General features: G+C 51.7%; 1 protein-coding gene and 1 pseudogene across 3 annotated transcripts in view; one reads left to right on the forward strand and one right to left on the reverse strand.

Moving 5' to 3' along the window:
* The window catches only part of SRC (SRC proto-oncogene, non-receptor tyrosine kinase), a 54,407-nt gene that overhangs the window by 20,144 nt on the left and 8,326 nt on the right, over window positions 1-25,937 (forward strand). Inside the window, exons 2-8 of one of the 3 annotated variants that reach the window (XM_037044026.1) lie at window positions 457-522; window positions 13,245-13,410; window positions 14,409-14,669; window positions 16,429-16,528; window positions 17,509-17,526; window positions 23,821-23,919; window positions 24,117-24,220. In XM_037044026.1, coding sequence (XP_036899921.1) covers window positions 14,417-14,669; window positions 16,429-16,528; window positions 17,509-17,526; window positions 23,821-23,919; window positions 24,117-24,220 — 574 coding nt within the window. In that variant the 5' untranslated portion in view covers window positions 457-522; window positions 13,245-13,410; window positions 14,409-14,416. The remainder of the gene's footprint in view (window positions 1-456; window positions 523-13,244; window positions 13,411-14,408; window positions 14,670-16,428; window positions 16,529-17,508; window positions 17,527-23,820; window positions 23,920-24,116; window positions 24,221-25,937) is intronic. The other 2 variants (XM_037044027.1, XM_037044028.1) reach the window with 2 other exon arrangements.
* On the reverse strand, window positions 7,069-7,381 carry LOC118985456 (ATP synthase subunit g, mitochondrial-like; annotated as a pseudogene).

Raw genomic sequence — 25,937 nt, forward strand, 5'->3', positions numbered from 1 at the left:
GGTCCAACCATTCCATCTTTTGTTGGCCTTTCCTACTATAATACCTGGCACATAGTAGGTGCTCAGCTAAGCTTCGTTGAAGGACCCAATCAGTGCACCATGACTGAGTGAATACCCAGGGCTTTCCTACTTCCAGGCCCTTTGCCTGGAGCACCATACCCAGTCGTTCTCTCTACTTGTGAAACACCTTGTCCTTAAGGCTGCCTCTTCCAGGAAGCCTTCCCAGTTTTTCCCAGTTGGAGGGAATTGCTGGTGCTCTGAACACTTGGTCTGAGACTGTCTTGTGGCACCTGTCACAGTTCCCCTTGGTGTACCTGATACCATATGAATAACCGACTAGGTCTCTGCTCTCACCAGGAGCCATACTCGGTGGGGGACCCTGGGCCTGTGTTGTCTTATTGAATCCTCCACAATAGCCTTGCAAGGTCTGCATTCTTATTACCCCTCCCTTTGCAGAACTCATGCTCAGAGAAGAGAAGTAACTGCCCCACCATGAGAGAGCGAGCCAGGATTTGAAACCAGGTAAGCCTGTATTTTTTCTTAAAAAGGAAAAAGAATCCATTAATACATACACAGTAAAAAAATAATTCAAACAGGACAAAAGAACACAGGGGAAAGTAAGTCTCTATTGCACCCCGGTCTCCTTGCTAGAGGTACCCACCGAGAGGTGTTTCTGCTGTATCCTTCGAGGGAGATCCAGGCGTATATAAGCATTTATGCCAGAAAATTTTTTAAAACGGTAGCACATGGCAGACCCCATTCTACACCCGTGTCCCCTTGACAGTGAACCTTGGAGACCATTCTGTGCCGCTTCTTTCTTCATGGTTGTGTAGAGCTCGTGGTGTGGACGGAGAACCTGCTTCACTGAATTAGCGAGGGGTACTTTGGTTGTTTCCAGTCTTTGCTTGTGGTAGACAATTCCGCGATGAATAACCCCAGGCGTATGCTTAGCGTTCATGGGTGAGGATGCCCTTAGGATTAAGCCCAAGTTGCAGGTCTTAGGGTGGGCGCAGTTTTCATTTGGGTGTACATTTTGCCAGATTTTCCTTCAGGGGGCTGCGCCGATGGACCCTCACACCATACCATCTCGTTCACCACACTCTCACCAACACGGTTGCCATAGAATTTTGGGATCTTTGCCAATCTAATAGATGAACTGTGGCCTCTGGTGTAGTTTTCCCCCCCATAAATTTCATATTTTTATTAATTAAAAAAATTTAATTGAATCTATTGGGGTGACATTATTTGGTTAATAAAACCATACAGATTTCAAGTGTATAGCTTTGTGGCACATCTGCGCCCTGCATCTTGTCCTCACCACCCAGGTGGTTTCTAATGTGTTTTTTTTTTGTCTGGCTTCTTTCACTTAGCATAGTGTCTTCAAGGTTAATTCACGGTGTGGCATACATCAGTCCTTTGCTCCTTTTTCTTGCCAACTAATATTCTATTACATGGATATACCACATTTTATTTATCCATTCATCAATTAATGGACATGGGGGATATTTCCACTTTTTGGTTATTATGAATGATGCTGCTATGAGCATTTGTGTGCAAGTATTTATATGGCTATCTTTGTTCTGTTTCTCTTGGGTGCAGGCTTAGGGGCCTAACTTCTGGCTCATGTGGTAGCTCTGTGTTTAACTGTTTGAGGAAGCTCCATACTGTTTTCCAAAACGGCTACACCACTTTACATTCCCATCAGCAACATGTGAAGTGTCCAGCTTCGCTACTTCCTTGCCAACAACCTGTTGTCTGTCTTCACTGGAGCCGTCCTGTCGGGTGTGCAGTGGTACCTGACTGTGGTTTTGGTTGGCACTTCCCTAGCCATTGGTATGTCTTCTTTGGAGAAACTGTCTACTCAAATTCTTTGCTCGTTTTGAATTGGGTCATTGGTCTTTTTGTTTTTGAGTTATAAGGGTTCTTATATAAATTCTGGATACAAGTTCCTTATCAGATATGCAAATATTCCTTATCAGGTTTGCAAATATTTTCTCCCATTCTGTGGACTCCTTTTTATTTTTAAAGGTTTTATTTATTTATGTATGTATTAGAGAGAGGGGAAGGGAGGGAGAATCAGGCAGAGAGAAACATCAGTGTGAGAGAGAAATGTGTCGATCAGTTGCCTCTCCTACATGTCCCGACCAGGAACCAAACCCACAACCCAGGCATGTGCCCTGACTGAGAATCAAACCCCTATCCTTTGGTTTGCAGGACAAAACCCAACCAGCTGAGCCTGAGCCACACCGGTCAGGGCTTTGTGGATTCTTTTTACTTTCTTGCTGACGTCCTTTGGAACACAGGAGTTTTATTTATTTATTTATTTATCTTTAGAGAAGAAGGGTAGGAGAGAAGGAGAGAAATATTAATGTATGGTTGCCTCTCGTGAGTCCCCTGCTGGGAACTGGCCTGCAACCCAGGCATGTGTCCTGACTGGGAATCGAACCGTGGTCATGTGGTTCGCAGGCCTGCACTCAATCCACTGAGCTACACCAGCCAGGGCTGGAAAACAGAAGTTTGTAATGCTGATGAAATCCAGTTTATCTTTCCTTTAGTTACACGTGCTCTAAGAAACCATTGTGCTCCAAGGATGTGAAATCGATGCCTGTATGTTCTTAGAGGAATTTTAAAAGTTTCACCTCGTATGTTTAGGTTCATGGTGTATTTTGTGTTAATCGTAGTGCGGGGCTTGAGGGAGGAGTCCAGCTGCCTTGTTTTACATGTGGATGTCCAGTTGTTCCTGCACCCTCTGTCGAGAAGGCTCCTCTTTCCCAGGAGAGCTGTACAGGAGCCCTTGTCAAAAATCACTGTAAATGGGAAGGTTTATTTCTTACCTCTAAATTCTGTCCATTGATGTATGTCTGTCCTCATACCAGTACTACATGGGCTTTTTTACATTGTATTTTTTCCATTGCAATTTAGTCCCCTAATACCCCTGCCCCGCAGCAGTCACCACACTGTTGTCCTGTCCGAGTCCTTTTTCCCTTTTCAATCCCTCCACCCCCTTCCCCCTCTCTTCCCCCACTAGCTGTCTTCCTGCTCTCTATCTATGAGTCTGTCTCTGTTTTGCTACTTAGTTCAGTGTTCGTTAGACTCCACATATGAGTGAAATCATTTGGTATTCATGTTACTCTGACTGGCTTATTTCACTTAGCGCAGTGTTCTCCCGGTCCATCCATCTGTTACAGAGGGTAAAGCTTTCTTGACTTTTTTATGGCTGAATAGAATTCCATTGTGTATATGTCCCATGGTTGTTTTGGGACAACTATGGGCTGCTGAACACTTGGGCTGCTTCCAGATCTTGGTGATTGTAAATAATGCTGCAATGAACATAGGGGTGCTTATGTTCTTTTGAGTACCACACAATCTTTTTTTTTTTTAGAGCTTTTATTTATTTATTTTTAGAAAGAGGGGTAGGAAGGGAGAAAGAAACACTGATGTGTGAGAGAAACATCAGTAGGTTGCCTCTTGCACGCCTCCCAACTGGGAACCTGGCCTGCAGCCCGGGCATGTGCCTTGACTGGGAATCAAACCGACGACCTTTTGGTTTGTAGGCTGGCACTCAGTTCACTGAGCCACACCAGCCAGGGCCACATAATCTTGATTACTGGAAGGTTTTTTTTTTTACATAATCTTTTTTTTTAATAATTCTTACCTGAGGACTTAAAAAAATTGCTTTTAGAGAGAGGGAGGGGAAGGGAGGGGGAGAGAGAGACAGAGAAACATCGATTGATTGCCTTCTCAGATGTGCCCCTACAGGGGATCCAACCCTCAACCTGCATATATGCCCTGACCAGGAATTGAACCTGCAGCCTTTCCGTCTACAGGACAATGTTCCAACCAACTGAGACACACTGGCCAGGGCACTGCAAGTTTTAAAATTGAGAAGTGTTATTTTTCATTCAAGATAGTTTGGGCTATCCCAAGTTCCTTAACTTGCTATAGGAATTTTAGGATCAGTTTTTCAATTTTTGCAAAGTACCTAGCCGGCATTTTGGTAGGGATTGTGTTGGATCTGCGAATCAGTCTGGGGACTCTTGGCGTCGTAGTAATGTTTAATCTTCCAACCTATGAACATGGGATGTCTTTCCATTTATTTACATCATTACCTTCTTTTAACAATTTTTGCAGTTTTCAGAGTTTAAGTTTTTACTTTGTAAACCTTATTCCTACATATTCTTTTGATATTATAAATGGTTTTCTTGATTTTAGTTTTAGATTGTTCATTGCTAGGATATAGAAAAACAATTTGTTTTTAATATATTGATCTTAAAACTTGATAAACGGGTTTATTAGTTCTAATAATTTTTTTAGTGGAATCCTTGGAAATTTCTGTAGAAGATCATGTCATCTGCAAATAGAGATAGTTTTACTTTTTTCTTTCTAATCTGGATGCCTCTTATTTCATATTCTTTCCTTATTGCCCTGGCTGGAACCTCCAGTACAGTGCTGAATAAATGTGGTGAGAGCGGACATTCTTGTCTTGCTCCTGATCTTATAGGGCAGGATTCAATCCTGCACCATTAAGTTGGATGTTAGATGTAAGTTGTTCATAGATGCCCGTAATCAGATGGAGGAAATCCCTTGTATTTCTAGTTTGTTGAGTGTTTTTGTCATGAAAGGGTGTTGGATTTTGTCAAATACTTTTTTCTGCATCTGTCAAGATGATGTATTTTTTTGTCCTTTATTCTATTGGTATGGCTGTTTTACATTAATTGCTTTTCAGAAATTAAACCAACCTTATGTTCTTGGGGTCAATTTCATTTGGTTATGATGTATAATGCTTTTTATATATTACTAGATCCAGTTTGCTAGTATTTTATTGAAGATATTTGCATGTTATATTCCTAAGAGAGGGCAGCCTGTAGTTCCCTCGTGCTGTCTTTGCCTGGTTTGGGTGTTAGGGTAACGCTGGCCTCATAGAACCAGTGGGAAGTGTTCCCGAGTAAAGAAGTTGTGTTCTTTCTTCTCTAACTGTTTGGAAGAGTCCACCAGTGAAGCCACCTGCACCTGGATGTCTCTGTGAGAAGTTTAAAAGCTACTAATCCAACCTCTTGTTTTAACTTCACTCAGATTTTTCTATTTCATCTTCGTTTTGGTGTAGTATGTGTTTTTGTAGGAATTCATCCATTTCATCTAAGTAACCTAATTTGTGGGCATAGAGACTTCATGGCACTCTCTTCCGGCCTTGTTTTTCTGTAAGGTTGGTACTATTATCCTCTTTCATTCCTGGTTGTAATAATTTGAGTCTTTTCTCCTTTTCTGTTGGTTGGTCTAGATAAACTTTTTGGTTTTGTTGATTTTCTTTATTATTTTTTATTTTCTATATTTTCTTAATTTCTACTTTAATTTTTTATTTTAGTTGCTTTGGGATTTCTTTAAAGTATATTTTATTGATTATGCTGTTACAGTTGTCCCATTTTTTTCTCCTCTTTATCCTGCTCCATCCTGCATTGCCCCTCCCACCAGCATTCCTCCCCCCCCTTTCTGTAAATAATATNCCCCCCCCCGCCGTGCCCACTGAGCGCATGTCCATGGGTCCTACGTATAAGTTCTTTGGCTCCTACATTTCCTATACTTTTCTTAACCTCCCCGTCTATTTTGTACCAATTATGCTTTTTATTCTCTGTAGCTTTTCCCCTATTCTCCCCCTCCCCCTTCCTGCTGATAACCCTCCAGGAAGGATCCCCATTTCTGGGATTCTGCTTCTGTTCTAGGTGGTTGCTTAGTTTGTTTTGTTTTTGTTTTTTAGATTCAGTTTTTGATAGTTGTGAGTTTCTTGTCATTTTACTGTTCATATTTTTGATTATCTTTTTTTTAGATAAGTCCCTTTGACATTTCATATCATAAGGGCTTGGTGATGATGAACTCCTTTGATTTGACCTTCTCTGGGAAGCACTTTATCTGCCCTCCCATTCTAAATGAGAGCTTTGCTGGGCAGAGTAACCTTGGATGCAGGTCCTTGACTTTCATGACTTTGAATCCTTCTTTCCAGACCCTTTTTGTCTGCAAGGTTTCTTTTGAGAAATCAGCTGATAGCCTTATGGGTACTCCTTTGTAGGTAACTGTCTCATTTTCTCTTGCCGCTTTTAAGATCCTCTCCTTATCTTTAATCTTGGGTGATGTGATTATGGTGTGTCTTGGTGTGTGCTTCCTTGGGTCCAATTTCTCTGGGACTCTTGGCACTTCTTGGACTTCCTGGAAGTCTGTTTCCTTTGCCAGATTGGGGAAGTTTTCCTTCATTATTTTTTCAAATAAGTTTTCAATTTCTTGCTCTTCTGGCACCCCTATGATTCGGATATTAGGACATATAAAGTTGCCCCTATAGGTTCCTACACCTCTCCTCATTTTTTTGTATTCTTGTTTCTTCATTCTGTTCTGGCTGAATATCTATTTCTTCCTTCTGTTCCAAGCCATTGATTTGAGTCCCGGTTTCCTTCCTGTTACTGTTGGTTCCCTGCATATTTTTCTTTATTTCACTTCGTATAGCCTTTACTTCTATTTTGCAACTGTGCTCAGTCATTTCTGTGAGCATCCTGATTACCAGTGTTTTGAACTCTGCATCTGATAGAATTCAGATGCAGAGTTCACCCCCTCCTCACTTAGTTCTTTTTCTATAGTTTTGATCTGTTCTTTCACTGGGGCCGTGCTTCTTTGTCTCAGCACATCAGTCTGGATGAATGTTTCTTCGTTAACTCTTTGGTTGTTGGACTTCCATACGGTTTGGTTTTCTGGCAGTTCTGGTTGTTTCATGGTTTTAAATTTGTTGTTGTCCTTCTTTTGGTTGTGTGGGGAAGCAAAATATATCTACCTACACCTCCATCTTGGCCAGAAGTCCTGCTTCAGGATTCGTTTGCTCTTCTTTTTGCCAATGTCTTTTATTGGTTGATTGATATTTAGAGAGAGAGAGAGAGAAATGTCGATTTGTTGTTCCACTTGTTATACATTCTCTGGTTAATCCTTTTTTTTTGGACATATCTTTTTTAAAATTCAAATACCGTTCTGATCACTCATGGTCCAAGAACATTCAAATGATAAACCAAAATGAAACAGACGACTGACTGGTCTTCAAACATCACAGCCAGTGATGCCCCTCTTGCCCGTGATCTCGCCAACGTAAAACCACATCCACACCTCGGTGGCCACCAAGCCATTCAGTCAGAGCTTCCTCCAGTGTGAGCTGTTGGAAGCTACCAGGTTGAGCACTGTGAACTCTCTTTTCATAGGCTCCGAATAGCTGTAGGAGTCTCAGCAGGAGTTGGAGGAATCAGCTCAACCTTGGCATATGGCCAAACTGTGGCCAGTTGAGGCTTTGGGTAAGTCTAGCAGTGTTTACCAGTGTGGGGACCTTCAGTGCAAGGTGACAGACAAACTGGGCCATGGTTCAAGGGTGGAGATTCTCTTTGGTTGATTCTTGTATGTGTCCTGACCAGGGATCGAACCTACAACCTTGGCTTGTCGGGATGACACTGTAATTCTTTTGCCATTGTCTTAAAGTGGAAGGATGTATTACTGATTTGATACATTCTCCTTTTCCCAATATAGGCTTTTACAACTATAAATTTCCCTTAAGTTTTCCTTTATTGCATCCGTACATTTTGATATGTTGTGTCTTCATTTTCATTCATCTCAGAGTATTTTCTACTTTTTTCTGGTGATTTCTCCTTAGATTCATTGGTTATAGAGGAATGTATTAATTTTCACATATTTATAATTTCCTAAATTTCTTTGTTACTAATTTATTAATTTATTCCTTTGTGGTCATTAACATACCGTATATGATTTTGCTCCAGAATTTATTGAGGCTTGTTTTATGCCTTAGTATATGGTTTTTCCTGGACCATTTGCGCTTGAAAGACTATATAGTCTGATGTGATTGGGTAGCTTGTGTGTTTTTAATATGCGTTAACCTTACAAGTATGGTTGAGCATCTTGTCATATGTTGAAGAATCATTTGGTTTCTGCTGTCTGTGGTTATTTTTCTTATTTATAGGAGCTCAATATACATTAAGGAAAAAAACCCTCTTGTTTAATGAGTTACAAATATTTTTCCTAGTTTGTTGTTTGTCTTTTGAATTTATGATGTTTATTGAGCCACACAGACATTTTAGATTTTTACACAGATGGATTTATAATTTTAAGAATGATTCTGATGTTTTGTACCATGTGTGGAAATGCTTTTCCCAGTCTGAGATTAGGAAATTTATTCTCCTGTCCCCTTTTTACAGCTTTATGTTTTTGTTTCTGTGGGACTCAGAATGGATTGATCTGGAATTTATAGGCATATGGAGTGAGACTGAGATCCAACTTTATTCATTTCCTGATGGCAGATCATTGGTCCCAACTCTACTTTAAAAATAGCCTGTCTTTTTCTCGCTGGAATGAAATGCTGCTTTTATTATATGCTAATTCCCTATATCTGTGGGCCAATTTTTTTGGCCTTCTCTGCTGTTCCATTGATTTGTCTGTTTTTGTGTGTCTGTCATACAGTCCTAAGTGCTGTGAGTTTACAGTAATTTTTACTACCTGGTTGGGCTACTTCCTTCTCATTACTCCACTTCCTACGATTTTCATGGCTACTCACATACTTTTACTTTTAAACTTTAAAACTGACTTTCCTAGTTTAAAAAAATCCTGTAAGAGTTTTATTGATATCAATTTTTAGATTGATTTAGAAAGAATTGATATTTTTATAGTGCTAGGCTTTTTTTTTTTAATTTTCTGATTGCTGTTGGTATATAAGTACATTGTTGATTTTTGGATATTGCCTTTTGCTTTCCTACCACTTTACATGATTAGCTTTTTCTTGAATAGTTTTGCAGCAGATTCTCTTGTATTTCCCAGATCTTCATTGATAACACCTGCAAATGATAATACCTTCTCTTTTCTAATTCCATTTTATTCCTTCCATTTCTTTTTCTTAGCTCATTGCATTGGCAAGTATCTTAGAGTAAGGTGAGTTGGTGGATATGCTTGTCTTTTCTGGACTCTTCCCCTGTCAAGTGGCTTTTGTAGGCCTGGGCTCCCAGCACCTCCTCCAGACCATCCCTCCAGGGCCATGCACAAGGCTTGGCACATAGTAGGAATTTTGCAAGTCTTTGCCTAATCATAAGAGTGATTAGAAAAGGGAGCGGGGTCTGAAAAAACTCCAACATAATGATGGTAATAGCTAATACTCATTGAGTAATTCCTATGTACCAGGCACTTTGTAGCTCATGTTTACCCCATGACATGGCCAGTCACCTAGGAGCAGTTACGCTGATTCTTGGATAAGGGGTACATTGAAGCCCTCTGCGGGCTGCATGGCTAGGAAGTGGCAAGCTGGCCTCTGACTCTGGCATTCTAGCTACAGGCCTGTCTTTTCGACTTCTTCATGATGCTTCTTCTTCCCTGGAGGGTCAGCATGGATGGCGATGGTGGTGGGGTGGGGGAGGTGCCTAGGGCACTGGAGTCTGTCAGCACACGGACTGGGCTACCAGAGGTGCATTCTGACACCATCTCCTGAACCTCGAGCATCCTGTTTCTGCTGCATTCACTTGCTGTGTGGCCTCAGGCAAAGTTCTGCCTTCTCTGAACTTTAGTCTCATCTACAAAGGGGGTGCAGTTCTAGTTCCCACTTCCCTGTGCTGTCAGGACAGCTGAGTATTGACTGCTTATCAAGTTCTCAGCTCTATGCATGGCATTCAAGGCTCTGCTACCCAACTTCTGCTTCCTCTTGTATTGTCGCTTTTATTGCCTGTGATGGTAAAAACAACATTGTGCCTTGTTTATTGAGCACTTATTCTGTGCCCTCTGCACACAGACTCCATCACTTAATTCTCAGATGTCACGTTTCTTCGTATCCCCATTTTAAAGATAAGGAAACTGAGAGGTGAAGTGATTTGTCTAAGAAGATTTAGCTAGTAAGTAGTAGAGCCAGGATTGGAACCCAGGCCTGACTGGAGTTCTTATTCTTAACTCCTAAGCTCCAGGCCTCCCTTCCACCCTCAGAAGAGGTGGAAGTGATGTTCTTCAGAGTCTGGAGGGAGGGAGTGGGTGTGGCATGACTAAACAGCAGTCTTTTCTGGACTCTTCTGGATGTTGTGAGCATCTGTGTGCCTGGAGCAGTGTGGGTCGGGGAGGAGAACAACCTGTGCAAAGGCCAGGAGGTGAGAGCCAGTGTGGCGCCCTCTGTGGGGGGCTGTGGGCGAGGGGGCAGCAGCTCCGACTCTGTGGAGTTGTCTGGGTGGTTTACAGAGATGCCCCTGCTGGGAGGAGGGTACACTGGAGGGCCCACCCCTGCTGCCCCCAGGCCAGGATGAGGGGGGCCTGGCTTGCGGGGATGGAGATAGGGTGGGAGAGGATGCATTTGACAAAGATAGGGGGAGGATGGGAAACGAGCCCTGACAGTGATGTGGGCAGGGTGGGGGCAGCCTTAGGGAGAGATGCCAGGTCAGGTCGAGACCTACTGAGCATGAAGCGCTGGGGACACAGAGGGGGCCACGCTGTAGGGCCTCATCCTTGCACCTCTCCTGGGTAGCGAGAGCCCGGGCTCTCTGTCTGGAGCTTGTGGTTGGAAGCAGCTCCCCAGAGGAAAGGGGCCACCTTCCTCTTGAAACCTCAGGCACCCCAGTAGGGAGCCCCTACCACTTCCCTTGAGGCCCCCAGGGTCTATTTCTGCCTTGGAGTGTGCAAGATGTGGGGGAGATGTGGGGCTGGCCGTTCTCAAATGAGCAACTCATGGTGACTGGGCGTTTGGGCCCTAAGACAGAGTCCTGCCCTGAGAAAGGAGACGGAGGCCCAGGAGGACAGGCTCTCTCCCCCCAGGTCCCACGACATGGTAGCGGCCCTGCAGGGACTGGATCCCACCCCAAATGTGCCTGTCCTTCCTCAACCACTCTCTGCTTTGTCAGAAGCCCGAAACTTCCAGCTTTCTTTAGGAGTGGGCTGACTGCCCTACCCACTCATGGCGCTGCCTGCCAAGGGTGTCTGGCTGCCCCATGAGAGAGGGATCCCGAGGGCAGCAGGTGGGGCCCATGAGTTCCTCCACTGGACCCCATGAGCAACCCCCGATTCCTTCTGGCCACTGTGTTTTCCTGCTCTCACTTCTTTTCACTTGCACCCTTGCTGTGTGATCTCAGGCAAGTTCCTCAACCTCTCTGTGCCTCAATTTCCTCGTCAGTAAAATGGGGACATAGTTAGTGTCTGCCTCCTACCTTATTGTGCGGATGCGATGAGTCAGTATGTGCCAGGGGCTTGTAGCAGGGACCGGCATAGGGGCCGGGCTCTGGCAGGGTCTGAATAGGATACTTGCAGAAATGATGCTTGTTCTCTGCAACGTGAGGTTGCAGGGGCAAAGCAGGATGTAAATCAGGTGTCTGTGCTCTTCTGTCTTTTATCTACTTGTCAGATATTTCCAGGTCACCTTATAGGGGCCTTGCTGGTCACCGGGTATATGGAGATGGATCTGCTCTGGCCCTGCCTGCAGGGAGCTTACGGCCTAGGGCACTATATGGACCCCAGTTTACAGTCCCACCTTCATATGATCCCAGAAAGAAACCATGGCCTGTGCACTTGCCTCATTGACTCTCCTGCAGCCCTGTGGCGTGGTACTGCTGCGACCTCCAGCGCCAGAGGAGCAGCCTGGGGCTCAGGGCCCCACACCACGGTGGTAGGACAGGGATTCAAACACAGGTCTGCTCCAGGGTGCCGGCTCTTAACCTCCACCTGCCTGCCTCTCCCCAGACATGTATTACTTGTATAATTAGAATCAACCACAAGGACCAACCTTCCCTCCCTGCCCCACAAGAAACGAAACCCCACAAACCATCCAACATGGCAATAAAAGGCCCCGGGCCACCTTCATCTGGCTTTGAAAGGCCTCATACTTTTTCTGATGCTCCCATGGGAAGTGGTCTTCTTGGTTAGTGTAAGAGCTTAGGGACCAGGAGCTCTCTTTTCCCTTTGTCCCCTTTCAAGAGGGAACATACATCAAGCTGGTGCTGGAAGAGCCTCCAAAATCCAATGCTGACTCTCTCTCTCTCACCCCACAGCACATTAGCCAAGTACCCTAGCTCCTGTTCTTGGTTACCTCCAGTGACAGGGGGCTCACTCTTCACAATTTAGTTCATTGTAAAGAAAATCTGGGCTCTTAAAAAGTTCCTCATTTATATTTTTGCAATTCTTATTTTCTATTAAAGTCCCACAAACAAGCCCCTTGTTAGGGCATGAGCTCTCTGAGACAGGGCCTGGCCAGTCCCTTTCTGTGTCCCGCCACAGTGACTGACAGAGGCCAGTTGCACAGTGGGCGCTGCAAATGCTGTGCCAGGGAGCAAGTGGGCTGGGGGTAGGCTGCTTGGGACTCAGCCTCCATCAAGCCTGGGAATGCAGGGAACCAGGTCGTAAGTCCCACAGGACACCAACCATATGAATGCTGATGGGTACCATGACCTCAATGGATTGGCTTGCCATAGAAATTGTCCATTCCTGTCCCCAGGCCCACTGGTCCCTTGGGAGGCGCTGGTAATCCTTTGGGCTATTGAGCAGGTCTCCCCAGGGCCTCCCCAGCCCTACATTCTCTGAACTGGATGGACCCCAGGGAGCATCAGGCCACACCCCCATTGTGTAGCCCGACAGGCAGAGGCCCAGAGGGTGCAGGGACTGGCTGAGGTTTATACAGGGAGTGGAGTCACTGGTAGAGCTGGGCTACCAGTCCTGCCTGAGGCCCCGTCTGGTCAAGGGGGCTTTTCCCCATACAAGGGTTCCAGAGGAGATTTGGGACTGACTCTAGGGCCTGTAGCACCCCTGGAGAACGGCCGGAGCCCACCTAGCTGTGTGTCCAGAGCCGCACAAGATCAGTGAAAGCTGACTTGGCAGGGTGACCTGCCGGGTTCCCAGCACTGCACTTTGCCTTATTCGGTTATCACAGTGACCCCGCCACATTCAGAGGAAGAAATGGGGAGCAGAGGAACGCTAGGTCATTTGTCTGAGGTCACACAGTGGATGGGGGCAGAGCCGGGATCTGAGCTGGGGAGTCTGGTTTCAGAGCCCCCCCTTAACAGCCCGGGCCCTGTCCAGCCCTGCTCACGCTCATAACCTGCTTTGGGAGGGTGAAAGGAGATTTCAGGTCTCAAAGCTCTTGTCATCAGGCCTGCCAGCCTCAGAGCCTGATAGATCATGACCCACGAGTCACAGTCACGATGACTTCTCTTTCTAATCACACGCTCACAATGGCCCTGAGAGTTTGCTTTATCCCTGCTTTGCAGATGAGGACACTGAGGCCCAGAGAGGGGAAGCGACTTGCCTAGGGTCCTGTGGTGGGAAGAGGTAGACAGGGCCTCCAGTCCACGACCCCTGACTCTGCACCTGGTGTTTGCTGAGACCCCAGGCTGCCTCCCAGGTCCTTCTGGGACAGCCCCTGCCTTCCACCAGGTGAGGTGATGACCCATCAGGGCTGCCAAGATGAGGGAACAGGGAGGGGTGGTAGGAGCCGGGGCCAGCGAGGGCCTGCAGTTGGGGGAGTGGGGGGCAGAAGGGCGCAGCAGGGCAGTGGGTATCACTCGGGGGTTTGCAGCTTGGTTTTTTGTTCTTCCTGATCTCTGGACCTGCCAGATTTCTGGCTCAGAAATCTCTTTATTCAGCTGTTTATCCAGCACCTACTATGTGCCAAAGTCTGTGCTAGGTACTAGAAAGATGAAAAGCCATGGCAAAAATCATATAATTGCACAAATACAAATTAAATGAAAACTGAGTCCTCTGTTACTAAGGAGAGGCACAAAAGTCACAGGGACTTAAACCAGTGAAAGATTTGGGGAACACTTCCCAAGGAGGTGACTTATGAACTGACAACTGAGGGAGGCATGAGTTACCCTGGTGAAGTGGTCACAGAGGAGCAGGCAGGCAGAAGGAACAGCATGTGCAAAGGCCCTGAGGCTGGGGTGAGCTCCCACCCTTTCTTTTCAGCTGCCTGCTGTATTCCTAACTTGGTTGCGACTTTTAACACCCTTCTGCCTGGTATTAGACAATTTCAGTCAGTCATGTATTCACTCAGCAAACCCTCAATGAGCCCTCTCCTATGTGCTAATTGCCTGGCATACAGACATGACTTAGATACTGTCCCTGCCCATAAGAGTCAGAAGAAGTGACTCAGAGGGATGTGGGAGAGGCTAAAGCTTCTGATTATGAGGTTTCTTTTGTACTTGGTCCTATACCAAGGAAGTGCTTGATGGGTGACATGATTATTCCCATTTTACGAATGAAGAAACTGAGGCTCTGAAAGGCTGACTTACCCAAAGAGGTTAGTACCTCTCTTTGGGCCTCAGATTCCCTGTCTGTAGAATGGGACAGGGTGGAGGCTGTCTAAGGGGCCCAGGCAGCCCAGCCTGCTCCCAGAGTCCCTTCTTCACCCCCAAATCCTCTCTTTTCTCCAGCCAGGACCATGGGCAGCAACAAGAGCAAGCCCAAGGACGCCAGCCAACGGCGCCGAAGCCTGGAGCCTGCTGAGAACACCCATGGTGGTGGCAGCGGGGGTGCCTTCCCCACCTCCCAGACGCCCAGCAAGCCAGCCTCTGCTGATGGCCACCGAGGCCCCAACACGACCTTCTCCCCCACGGCTGCGGAGCCCAAGCTGTTTGGAGGCTTCAACTCCTCCGACACAGTCACCTCCCCGCAGAGGGCGGGGCCCCTGGCTGGTCAGTGGGCCTGGGAGAGAATGTTCCAGGATGCCTTTGTCCTTCCTGGCTGGGCCCAGGCTGCTCTGCCGGGAGGGCTGGGTGTCCTGGGGCAGCAACACCCCCTTTCGGGGCTGCTGTTTCTTTTCCACACTGAAGAGGAAGAATCTATAGGTTACTTGGCCTTGGGGACTCTTGGGAGTTTCCTGGAGGCTGTGGGTGGGAAGGGCTTTACATCAGATGCAGAGATTAACGGGGTGTGGAGATAAAGGACTGTAGGGGGAAACAGACCCAGAGGGCCAGGGGGCTGCTCAGGGCAGCACAGGGACCAGGTTGGAGGCTTAGCTCTTTGTTGCTCTGGTCAGTCCAGAGATGGGTCAGCACAGGCGGCTGGTGTGTGGCAAAAGGGGCCGGGAATGGCAGGGGTGTTGTGTGGGAGGTGGTGTATGGGGGTGTTGGGAAGAAAAACCAAAACTTCTTTGCAGAGGCCCTCCAGTTGCTGAGGTGCGCCCCTGCGCCCTCTGCTGGCACTTTGAGGGCATAGCAGCCCAGGCGAGGGATGCTTAGAAAGAGGCGGATGTGGTCCTGGAGACACACAGACACAGGACACTCACACAAACAGCTGTACCCTCACCCAACACAGTCACACGGAGCCACACATGCATGGCTACACACAGAGTCAGCAACTCATGCAAAGACACCCATGCAAGACATGTACATATGCTTAGCTGGACACTGTCGTAGACACACACAGACCGGGCACACAGAGACGCACTCAGGGACACAGGGATGCACACTCCCTGGGCACAGACACACGCCCAGTGCAGATGCACACAAATGTGAGCACATGTACACATGTAGGTTGGTGATCCCAGATAAAGACACACGTATAGTCCGAGGCCCTTCAAAGACACAGGACGCTTAGGAAATGCACTCACGGATATACACAGACTCACGGGCACGACACACATGCACAGTGAGAACACAGAAACACACAGAGACACAAGGACGGCGCTTATGGGCCCTCCAGGCATAGACACATGCCCAAGGGACAACAGACCCACAAACACACCCATTTGTTTGTCCGGGAGACATTTGCGGCACCTCTGCTGTGTGCCAGGGCTCTGGTCCGAGGGCACAGCAGGTGTGTTGAGCGGACAAAACCCCCACAGGGGAGAGAAGCAAAGCCAGGCGTGTGAATGTGCGGGGTGTTAGAGGATGGGAACAGAGTAAAGGAACAGAGTGGCAGGGAGGGGGTTTTGGCAGATGGGGGGGTGGAGGTTGTAATTAAAATGGGGAAGAGGTGTCTGCTGCTAGACTCTCCCCAGACACACGGAAGCTCCCGGAGAGAGAAGAACAGCGCCCCGATGGGGCGGCTTCTGCCACTCACCAGTTCCTTCTCCCACAGTTGTTTCTGGAGCACCTTCCGTGTGTCAGGCTCTGGGGACGAAACAGAGATGCCCACCAGGGGGAGGCATCTGGTTGTGTGGGGAAGACAAACATGAGACCGAGAAGCCAGCATCACCCAGAGCCCAGGGGGACAGTCAGGCGTGAACAGCTGCACCTGCCTCCTGCACGCCCTCACTGGGGTGCTCAGGCACATGGGTGCAGCCACACAGGCGCAGAGGCCACCTGCTCTGACTGTGACTGTGCCTCCGGGCTGGGCTGTGATGTCCTGTGGGAGACCAGTCCCCTGCCCCCTGGGGCACAGGGTCCTTTTGTCCACCCATCCCCTGAGCCGTGGTCTCTGCCATTCTGATATGCCCCTCCCTCTCCGCAGGTGGAGTGACCACCTTTGTGGCCCTCTATGACTATGAGTCACGGACAGAGACTGACCTATCCTTCAAGAAAGGGGAGCGGCTGCAGATTGTCAACAACACGTGAGTGCCCCCTTCCCTCTTGCCCTGGAGACCCCATCCTTTGGGCCTAGTCTTGGGCCAGAGCCGCTTCTGAGCATGAGGGGCGGCAGGGCCAAGCCCCAAGGCTGGCTGAGGGCTGGGGAGCTGCCCCAGGGCCTGTGGGAGTGATGATGAGGCAAGTGGTGGTGCGTGGGGCTCCAGGAGGGTGCCTGGGATGGGGACCTCGGCTCAGTCACTGGTCAACAGGGCACAGCAGCCCAGGTCCCAGGCTGCAGAGGGCATGTGGTCAGGGCAGAACTGGGCCCTGACCCAGGACTACAAAAAGCACAGCCTGAAACTGGAGGCAGTGCCCACAGAGGTGCCCTCGTTAGTGACCTCGGGCTGGAGAGCCTAGAGCAGCCGAGTGAGCCAGACTGTCCAGTTGTGGGGGGAGGAGCCCACACTGGGAGGGCCAGGAGCCCATGTTGGGCCCCTGTGGGAGATTGTCAGGACTGGGCATTTGGGTGAGATGGCAGGACCGGATGTGGAGGGAAAGACTCCCCAGTGGATGTCTGGGTCATCTCTGGGGACCCCAGCCTTGGGGTGGGGCATCCTAGAGCCACAGTGGCCTATGGGGGCCTGTGCCAGACTCTGAGGCCTCTGCAGACAGGGGAGGGGTGGGTGGGACTCCAGCCATGGGGTGGGGGTCCTTCTCCTGCCCCCCTTCTTTCCCTGCATGGGGTACAGTGGAGCAAGGTGCAGTACCTGTCATGGGGGGGTCATATGCCCAGGGGTGGGGGCCGGCAGAGGGTGTCAGGGTGGGCTGGGTGGGGCTTGCTCATGCAGGAGTGCCAACAGGGCGGGGCAGAACCTGCTGCATTGCTGCCTTTGGCAGCGCTTGCTGTCCCCCCTCCCCCAACCCCCCGCAGCTTGGGGACCCCTCCCCCAATTCCTGCCCGCGCTTGCTTCCTCCAGCCCTCTCAGCTTCTCCCTTTCTCTGCTTCTCTCTCGCTGGCCCTTAGGAGGAAGGTGGATGTCAGGTGTGTACATACTTCGTGGGTGGGCTGGGCGGGGCGCTTCGCCAGCAGGGGTGGGGCTGGGGCTGCTGTCTGCATGTGGCCGTGTCCCTGCCTGTGGTCTCTGGCTCCCTTGGCTGCTCCAGCTCCCCAGCTTATGTCCTTACCGCCCCCAGCCAGTTTAACCAGGTCCTGCCCTTCCCCCCAGGCTGAGAATGGGGAGGGTCCCCCCATCACCCCTGTCGTTTCCTGTTCCCCGTCTTCCTGGCCACCCTTCTAACTCACCTGCCTTTCATTCTGCCCATCAGCCCACCTTGAGTGCCAGCTGCATGCATGGTCCAGTGCTGGGCCCAGTGGGTCTGGGTAGAGAAGGCCTGGTCCATGCCTTCCTGGAACCAGAGTGTGGCCAGGAGCCAGTCCCACTCTGAGCCAAGTGGCAGGCAGAGGGTGGGTCCAGGGCCAGCCCAGGCGTTTGGGCCTCTGCTGTGTGCCCCCCTCTGCTGGTGACCACAGGGGCTGGGAGGTTCAAGCAGGTCTTGGAGGAAGAATAGCAAAGCCACGTGGCCCGTGGAGGTGGTGGAAGGCAGCCCCTTGCAGAGGGTGCTGTACTGGAGGGGGCTCTATGCCTTGGGGGCCGTGTGGAAGGGCAAGAATGTTCTAGAGCATAGAGCAGAATGAATCCATGAGTGTCCTCGAAGGCCTGGCTGAGGAGGCTGGACATCTCCAACCTCTCTGAGTGTGTCTCGCTTGTTCACACCTCCCTGCCCTTGTGCATGCTGTCCCCTCTGCCTGAAATGCCCTGTGTCCCATCTCTGCCTGGCACACTCCTGTTCATCCCTCCAGATCCACCTGGGGGCTGCCTTCTCTGGGAGGCAAGAGGGAAGAGAGGTGCCAGGTGCCGTGCCAGGCATCTGTAACCTCTGCCCTTGAATTTACTCAGCGACAACCCTGCCAGGGCTGCAGTGATGTGGGGAGGGGATTTCTCCCTTTTACAAATGAGGAAACTGAGGCTCCGAGATGTGAAGGCCCTTGCCCAAGGTCACACAGCTACCAAGCAGCAAAGCCAGGACTGGAACTCGGGCAGCAGCCGTCTCCCTGACTGGAGCTGCTCTCCTGGGGGAGGGGCTGTCCCAATGTCCCGCCCCCCACGTGTCCGGGGCGTGGTGTCAGTCCAGTCTTTGTACAGTCTGGGCTGTCTGCATCTGCCCCCCTCATCCTGGGGTGGGAGCACCTCGAGGGCTGCTCTCAGGTCTGCCACAGTCTGGGTCCCCCATCACTTGTCCCTCCGCACGTGGGGGGCACCCCACTGGTGCTGGTGAACAAGATGAATGAACAGTAACAAAATACCACCGTTCATTGTGCTTTGTGTGTGAGCCAGGTTTCGCGCTGAGCGCTTTATTTTGCATCGTTTTATTTATACTTCACCACAGCCCTGGGAAGTGGAAACTCATCTTTGCTCCATTTTATAAATGAGGAAACTGAGGCCCAGAGAGGTGAAGTGACTTGCTCGAGGTCCCACAGCCAGTGGCCGCAGAGCTGGGAGGGGTAGGCCTGTCCCACAGCCCTTGTGGGGGTGGGCTCGGCGGGGGTGCAGAGCTGCCCGGAGGAGGAAAGGCCCCTGCAGGGGAGGGTGCATCAGGTTGCAGGCTCAGAAGTCCTGGGGGGGGGTCTCAGCCAGCAACTGTGGGAAGGCATGTGGGGCTGGGTCGCAGATCCAGCACAGGGGAGGCTGCAGGGGAGGCTGGAAACCCATTCTTCCTCTTTCGCCCAGAGTTTGAGGGCTGCCCTCACTCTTCCTTTCGTCCACCCCTTTGCTTCTTCTGTCCTGGGGCAGGGAGTGTTTGGCCCACCAGGATGGAGTCCCGTCCATCCGTGGGCAGCCCTGGGTGGCGGTGAAGTGCTCTGACTGGAGGGCAGTGCTCTCTGAATTGAGAGCACCTGCTCTCACCGCAGTGCTCAGCGTCTCCTTTGCCCGAGAAGGTAGGTGGCGGCAGAGTGTGGGGTTGGCCTTAGAGGAAGAGGAGAGACAAAGGGACTGGGGGTGTGGAGGTGGGGGTGCTTATTGGAAGTTGGGCCATCCGAATGTGAGGTGTTCAGGTCTCATACCCCACCTACATGCCCTTCCATTGGTATTGCTTTGAGCTCATTATTGTCTAACCCCTGAGCCCCCTGCCCTGACCCTGCACCGCCCCAGTGAGGGAGGGACTGCCTGAATCTAACCTACAGCTGCGCTGGGTGTCGGGGCTCGGGAAAGCTGAGGAATGAGCCCATTTGCCCTGGGGTCTGGCCAGGGCTGGCTGGGTTGGGGTCTTCCCAACAGGCTTGAGACCCTGCCCCCGGATCTTCATGCTGTATGGCCCTGAGTCCTGGCATGCTGGGGACTCTGCGGCCCCTGGCCTGAGAAAGCCCTATGGGGCCTAATGCCTGACTGTCCCAAGCCCTGGCCCTGGTGTCTGAGTCTCCAGGGGCCTTCTGGGTCTGACTTTGGGTTGCTCCCTGAACTGCCCCTTCCTCCCACCCAGATTCTAGCAGCTTCTTTTCGGGAGCTCTCCAGCAGGCACTGACCTCTGCCACCTTGTAAGGGATACCTTCCTGCCCTCCTTACTCCACCTGCCCTGGCCTCACCCTGCCCTCTTCCGTGCGCCACGTGCCCCGTGCCCAGGCCTCAGGGCTCGGAAGCTTGCTAGAGTGGGCCATGCTGAGCTGCTCAAGCCTGTCTGCCATCCTTACTGTGCTTCTTGGACTGGTGTGTAAACACCCAAATGGGTGTAACGCTCCAGGTTCTAAAGCTGCCACATCCCTGATCTGCCCAGGGATGTGACCTGCCCTGACCTGCCCAGCCAGTTCAAAGGTTAGCATCCAAAAAGAGGGTCCTGAAGCTCAGACAGGCGGGGCCCGCAGCCTGAGGTCACACAGCTTGTGAACAGCAGTTGGAATGCAACATCATAGCCCAGGGATGTCTGGTCAGGGGCTTACTCCTCTGGCCACAGCGGGGAGGGTGAGGAGGGCTCAGGCTGGGAATGTCTTACTCTTTTCCTTCTCCCTTTTCCTTACCCGTCGGATAAGGACGAGGCCCAGGGCAGGTGCCTAGATTAACCTGCTGTCACTTCTGAGGCTGACTTGGGTTGGTGTCCCTTGGCTGCCACTTGCGACAGGTTTGAGTCTCCCAGGCCATAGTCTTGGGAAGATGGTGCTTGCTAGCTCCATCTCACAGTTGGGTAAAGTGAGGCTCAGGTGGTAATTGTAGTAATTAGTGGACCTGAAGCTGAAGCTGGCTTGATACTGGCTGATTCGCATTGCTGGGAGGAAAGTATAATTTCCTTTTTATAGATGAGGAAATTGAGACCCAGAGAGGGTAGGGAACTTGCCCAAGGTCACACAGCAAATCCTTATTGGAGATGAATTGAGCTGCTTTGGTTTAAAAACAATTTTTTGGAGAGTAGGAGAGAGGCACTATTGAGATACAGATTCAATTGTTTTTCTTTTTTTTTCAGCCAAATCAAGACATTACACATTGAGTTTCTACTATGCCAGGTTCATACACATTGAGCACCTACTGTGTGCCAGGCTCTGTGCCGAGGGTATTTTACATCCTCAGAGGGAAGCATGGGTATCCCCATCCTACAGATGAGGAAACTGAGGCAGGGCCAAGGTCACACAGCCTGTTCTGGGTGAGCTGGCAGGGTGCCCGAAGTGGCTGACTCTGGCTCTCAAGCTCTCAGTCGCTTCTTAAGCTGGGGCCAGGCCAAAGCTGGACCTCGAGTCCTTTAGTGAGACTGCCGTGCGCTACCCTCCCTGCCCTTGTGAACTAGAAGTCCCAGACCAGTCTGGGAGCCCACACTCAGTATGGGCTGACATTGGGGAGCTGGCGGCTGTGCTGGCGAAAGTCTGGGTAATGTCTGCAGAACTGAACCCTTATGGCTTCTGGGGGCCCTATTTGGCTGGCCTCTGGGCACAGGCTCTGCTGGTTTGCCACTCTGAGTTGGTATCTGGGGGCTCCCTAGAGGCTGATCAGCTCGCAGACTCTGGCTTTGTCCAGCTGCATTGTTTTGTAGCCTCTGGCCCAGCTCTCGGCCCAGGCCCCTGCCCCCAGCCCCGCTGCCTCCTCCGCCTGCCCCTGGCTTCCTCCAGGGTCTCGAAGCCCCTGTGGGCCTGGGGAGCTGCAGGGGTCCTGGAGGCCTGCCGCATCTGGCTGCGGGCACTCGGGGGCCCTGGTGCTCACTCTTGCTCTGCCAGCGATTTGCTGTATGGCTGTGGGCAAATCACTGTCTCTTCTGTGCCCCGCTGTGGGTGAAATGAAGGCTTTGGATGGGAAGATCGCAGCTGTTCCCTTGCTTTGTAGCTTTGGGAAAGTCTCAGCCCCAATCTGTGCCTTAGCTTCCCCAACTCTACAAAGAAAGTGCTGTGTTACTCCAGCGTGGGTGCTGTGTGTCCTTGGGCTGGTCCCTCAACATCTCTGAGCCATGGTTTTCTAATCAGGAGGCTGAGGCCTGCCTTATTCACTCTCAGGATGGCCTTCAACAGGAGGGTCCAGAGACAGGAGTTGGATGGAAGTCTGGGGCAGGTGAGGGCTCAGTTCCTTCAGGTGGGCCCTGCCCCCTTACTATCCCTCCTGCAGAAACTTCCTCGTGAACTGTGTCCCTGCCCAAAGGTGTGTCAGTGACGGCACAGCAGTCTCAGCCGCCGAGCCTCCATCACACTGCCTTTGCCTCAGTCCATCCAGGAGGACCCTACCCACTCTGGTTCAGCCTTACCCCCTTCCCACAGCTACGCCCCAGTCTGGGTGCTCACCTGTACTCTCCCAGGTCCTTGGAGAGCTGCACTAGCCCCATACTCTCCTGGTTTCAACTTCTCCATCCTCAATGTGGGCTGAAGGGCGTGGGTCCGGGGGAACTCAGAAGAGCCAGGAGCTGGGGTGCAGGTTCAAATCCAAGCTGTGTGGCTGTTGGCAAGTGCCTTTCCCTCTCTGGGCCTGGCGAAGGGGAGGGGAGCACATCTCGCTTGCTGTGTGTGTCTTCTCAGGGTCGTGGTGAGGTCCAAAGGCATCCTTGGATTGGGAAGCTCAGCGAGCCCTCAGCCCTTCTTATCTGGCAGCCAGGAGCCTGAGCCTGGCTGTGTGACCTTGAGCAGAGGCCTTAGCTTCTCTGACCTCAGTCTTCCCATCTACACTGGAGGAATGGGTGGAACTGGACCCCATTTCCCAGGCAGCCCTTCCCATGATCCCCGCGTTCCTCGTCGACCCTCTCCCTGTTTTCTTTGGTTGCTTTGGCTGCGAGGCCTCTGTGGCTGCCACCCCCATTCCCCATCCCCCAGCCCCAGCACCGCCTGGCTGTCCTGCTCTGTCCCTCACTCTTTCTGCCTCTCCCTCTCACCACCCCCATCTCTGCCTCTTCTTTCCTGTTGGGCTCTCGCTTTCTCCTCTCTCCTCTGTGTCTCTGGACCCCCGCTCCAGCCAGACCTGGTTCACATTCAGATGGCTGCAAAGGTACTTCACCCCCTCCCCGCTCCCTCCCCGCAACCCAACAGTGCGGGGAGCGCCTCCTGCCCTGCCCCCGTCTCCTCTTCCTCCTGGTGGGGGAATCAGTGTAAAAGCGCCCCGGGCACTGGGGCTCTGCCACCTTAGCCACCCTCCGACATGACGTGCTGTGTGATTTTGGGCAAGTCCCAGCCCCCTCTGGCCTCAGTTTCCCCCATAGGTGGGCAAGCTGCAAGTGGAGGCCTGTAGTTGCCAGCCGAGGAGCCTTCAGGTGTGACCTGTGATTTGTGACAGAGGCAAGCACTGCTCTAGTTTGCAGGGTTGGCGCACGGAGTGTCATCGGGCCCCCAAAGGGCCACCCCTGCCTCCACCCAGGTCTCACCTGCTCCCAGGATCGGGCTTCCGAATCTCAGGGCTTGGGGAAGCTTGAAGGTCTGATTGGACATCCGTCTCGGGCAGGGACCTTCTCTCCTGTTGAAACTTGCTTGCTGCTCAGAGGCAAGGAGCCCCCCTGCCTCACCCCCACGGCAGCTCTTGGCATCTTCAGACGGCTTGGTCTCTCTGAAGGGAAGCAAGATGACTTCCCGTCCCAGGACTCTGTCCCTGTGAATTCAGGCCTCAGGCCGACCCAGGTCAGTCCTGCCACAGTCCTGGAGAGAGGCCGTCTGAGTCAGCTTCAGCCAGCAGGCATCTGGGCCAGGGAGAGGAAGAGTGCCCCATCCCATGGCCCCCTGTGCTCCACTTGGCCTCCAGGGCTCCGGGCACAGTGCCCCTGAGGACTGTGGGCACCGGGGCCCACTGCTGATGACCCCTTTCTCCTTTGTTCCCTCTCCCCCGCTTAGAGAGGGAGACTGGTGGCTGGCCCACTCGCTCAGCACGGGACAGACGGGCTACATCCCCAGCAACTACGTGGCGCCCTCCGACTCCATCCAGGCTGAGGAGTGAGTATGGGCGCTGGAGAATGGGCCCTGTATGAGCAAGCAGGAGTGCTTGCTCACCCTCGCTGCCAGTTCAGGGCTTCTCTCAGGGCTGGGTGGGAGGTCTGGCTGCCCAGGGCTCTGGCCACATCCCAGGTAGAGGCACTGTGTGTGGGCAGGAACCTGGGCCGCCAATACCAGCCTCCTCCCTCCTGCCCCAGGTGGTACTTTGGCAAAATCACGAGACGGGAGTCAGAACGGTTACTGCTCAATACAGAGAACCCAAGGGGGACCTTCTTGGTGCGAGAAAGCGAGACCACGAAAGGTATGAGCACTCCCGCAGGCCAACGGGGACCGTCTTTCTGTGGGCTGTTCGAGCTGGGTGTGGCAGAATGAATAGGAGTTCGGTGTATGGAGTGAGGGGGAAGGACCTTCCAGGCAGAGAAAATGGCAGGGTCAAGGGCAGAGAGGTGCATCTAAGGAGCACTGAGTTACCTTGGGTGGCCGGAGGTGCAGCAAAAGAGGACATTTAGCCTCTCAGGCCTCAGTTTGCTCACATGAGGAGTGGGCATAGGTTGTCAGGAGGACTGAAGGCCACACAGCGAAAGGCTTGTTCCCAGGGTGGGTGCTGATCCAATGGCCTCTCTTCTTCCCCTTCCACAGGGGCCTCTGGGGCTGGACTGGGTCCTGGGACCTGGCTTTGCCCTTCCCCCCAGGTCCTAGCCCCTGCTCTTTTGTCCCTTCCCCCGGTACGAGAATGTATGTATCACCCGTAACACCGCTTTCTCTCCAGCCCCTCTGCAAGTGGGTTGCAGATGCCCCATCACCATGGCAACGAAGCCGGGCCACTTCCTGCGGGCCTGGGGCTCAGCGGGAGATGGGAAAGCAGATCATGCATGTCACGCATGTGCGTTTATGAGCGGCCATGTAGCTGTGCACAGCATGTGTGAATCCAGGCCTGTGTGTACATGTGGGATTGGACCTGTCTGTGTGTGGCTTCGTGGCAGTGAATTGTTGTGGGTGTGTCCTCACGCCTGGGGGCCTGGGAACTGTGTACCTTCAGTGTTGCATATTCGGTGCAACCACGGGTCACAGGCAGGCCTGCGTGCGTGCAGGGACGGTCAGCGCTTGACTTCAGGCTCAGGCCTGTGGCTGCTTTGTGCATGGGCCTGGGCCATCTGCAGAAAGTCAGGGTTGCCCCTGGCAGCTTTAGGGACCTGCGTGCTGGTTCCAGTCCCAGCTCGGAGCCTGATTGCTGGGTGACCCGATGCCTAGCTCCTCTCCCTCTCTGGCCCTCCTTTCCCCTTCTTTACGCAGATTTTTAACCCCTACCTGAGGACTGTCCAGAGGGCCTTTGGGCCACAGGGACTGGGCTTCTAGCACGCCTCCTGTACGCTGCCTCCCAGGAAGGGCTTCCTCTGTTCCCTGGAGCTTCTGCCCTCACTGCTCCGCCTCGGGCTCAGCCTTGTTTCCTGACACTGCCGCCTCTAGGGCTCAGGTCAACAGAGTCTCCTAGCTGGGCCTGCTGGGCAGGAGGAAGCTTTTCCAGGCTCCAGGAAAGCAGGGAGGTGGCCATTATGGCTGGCCCAGCTGAGCGTTAGTGCCTGAAGGTCACACCCAACACCTGGGTTCCTGCCCGTGTCTGGCCCAGCCTCTGCCAACCACCGGCTCCTGCCTGGGCCTGGAGCCTTCAGGAAGTGATAGGGCACAGACAGTGCTCCTGAGGGCAGACCCAGAGAGGGGAAGCAGTTAGTCTGGGGACACACAGCCACTTAGGGCCATTCCTACACTTCCAGCAAACATTTATTGAACACCTACTGTGTGCTAGGCCTTCTTAAGTAGAGTGTTATTGAATCTTCCCAGCATCCCTGGGAGTAGCCCTATTGTGCAAAGGAGGAAACAGAAGCCCAAAGAGGGCAAGCGACTTGTTCAGGTCACACAGTAGGGACGCTCACTCAGGCTTCCAAAGTCTTGCCAGGGCCAGGGGTGCGTGCTGAAGCTTTCCAGCCAGGTGCCCCTTTGCTGACTGGGCCCTGTCTCAG

Source organism: Sturnira hondurensis, unplaced genomic scaffold (assembly GCF_014824575.4).
Source record: "Sturnira hondurensis isolate 20B ecotype Veracruz unplaced genomic scaffold, ASM1482457v3 Scaffold0004136, whole genome shotgun sequence".
NCBI classification, from domain to species: domain Eukaryota; kingdom Metazoa; phylum Chordata; class Mammalia; order Chiroptera; family Phyllostomidae; genus Sturnira; species Sturnira hondurensis.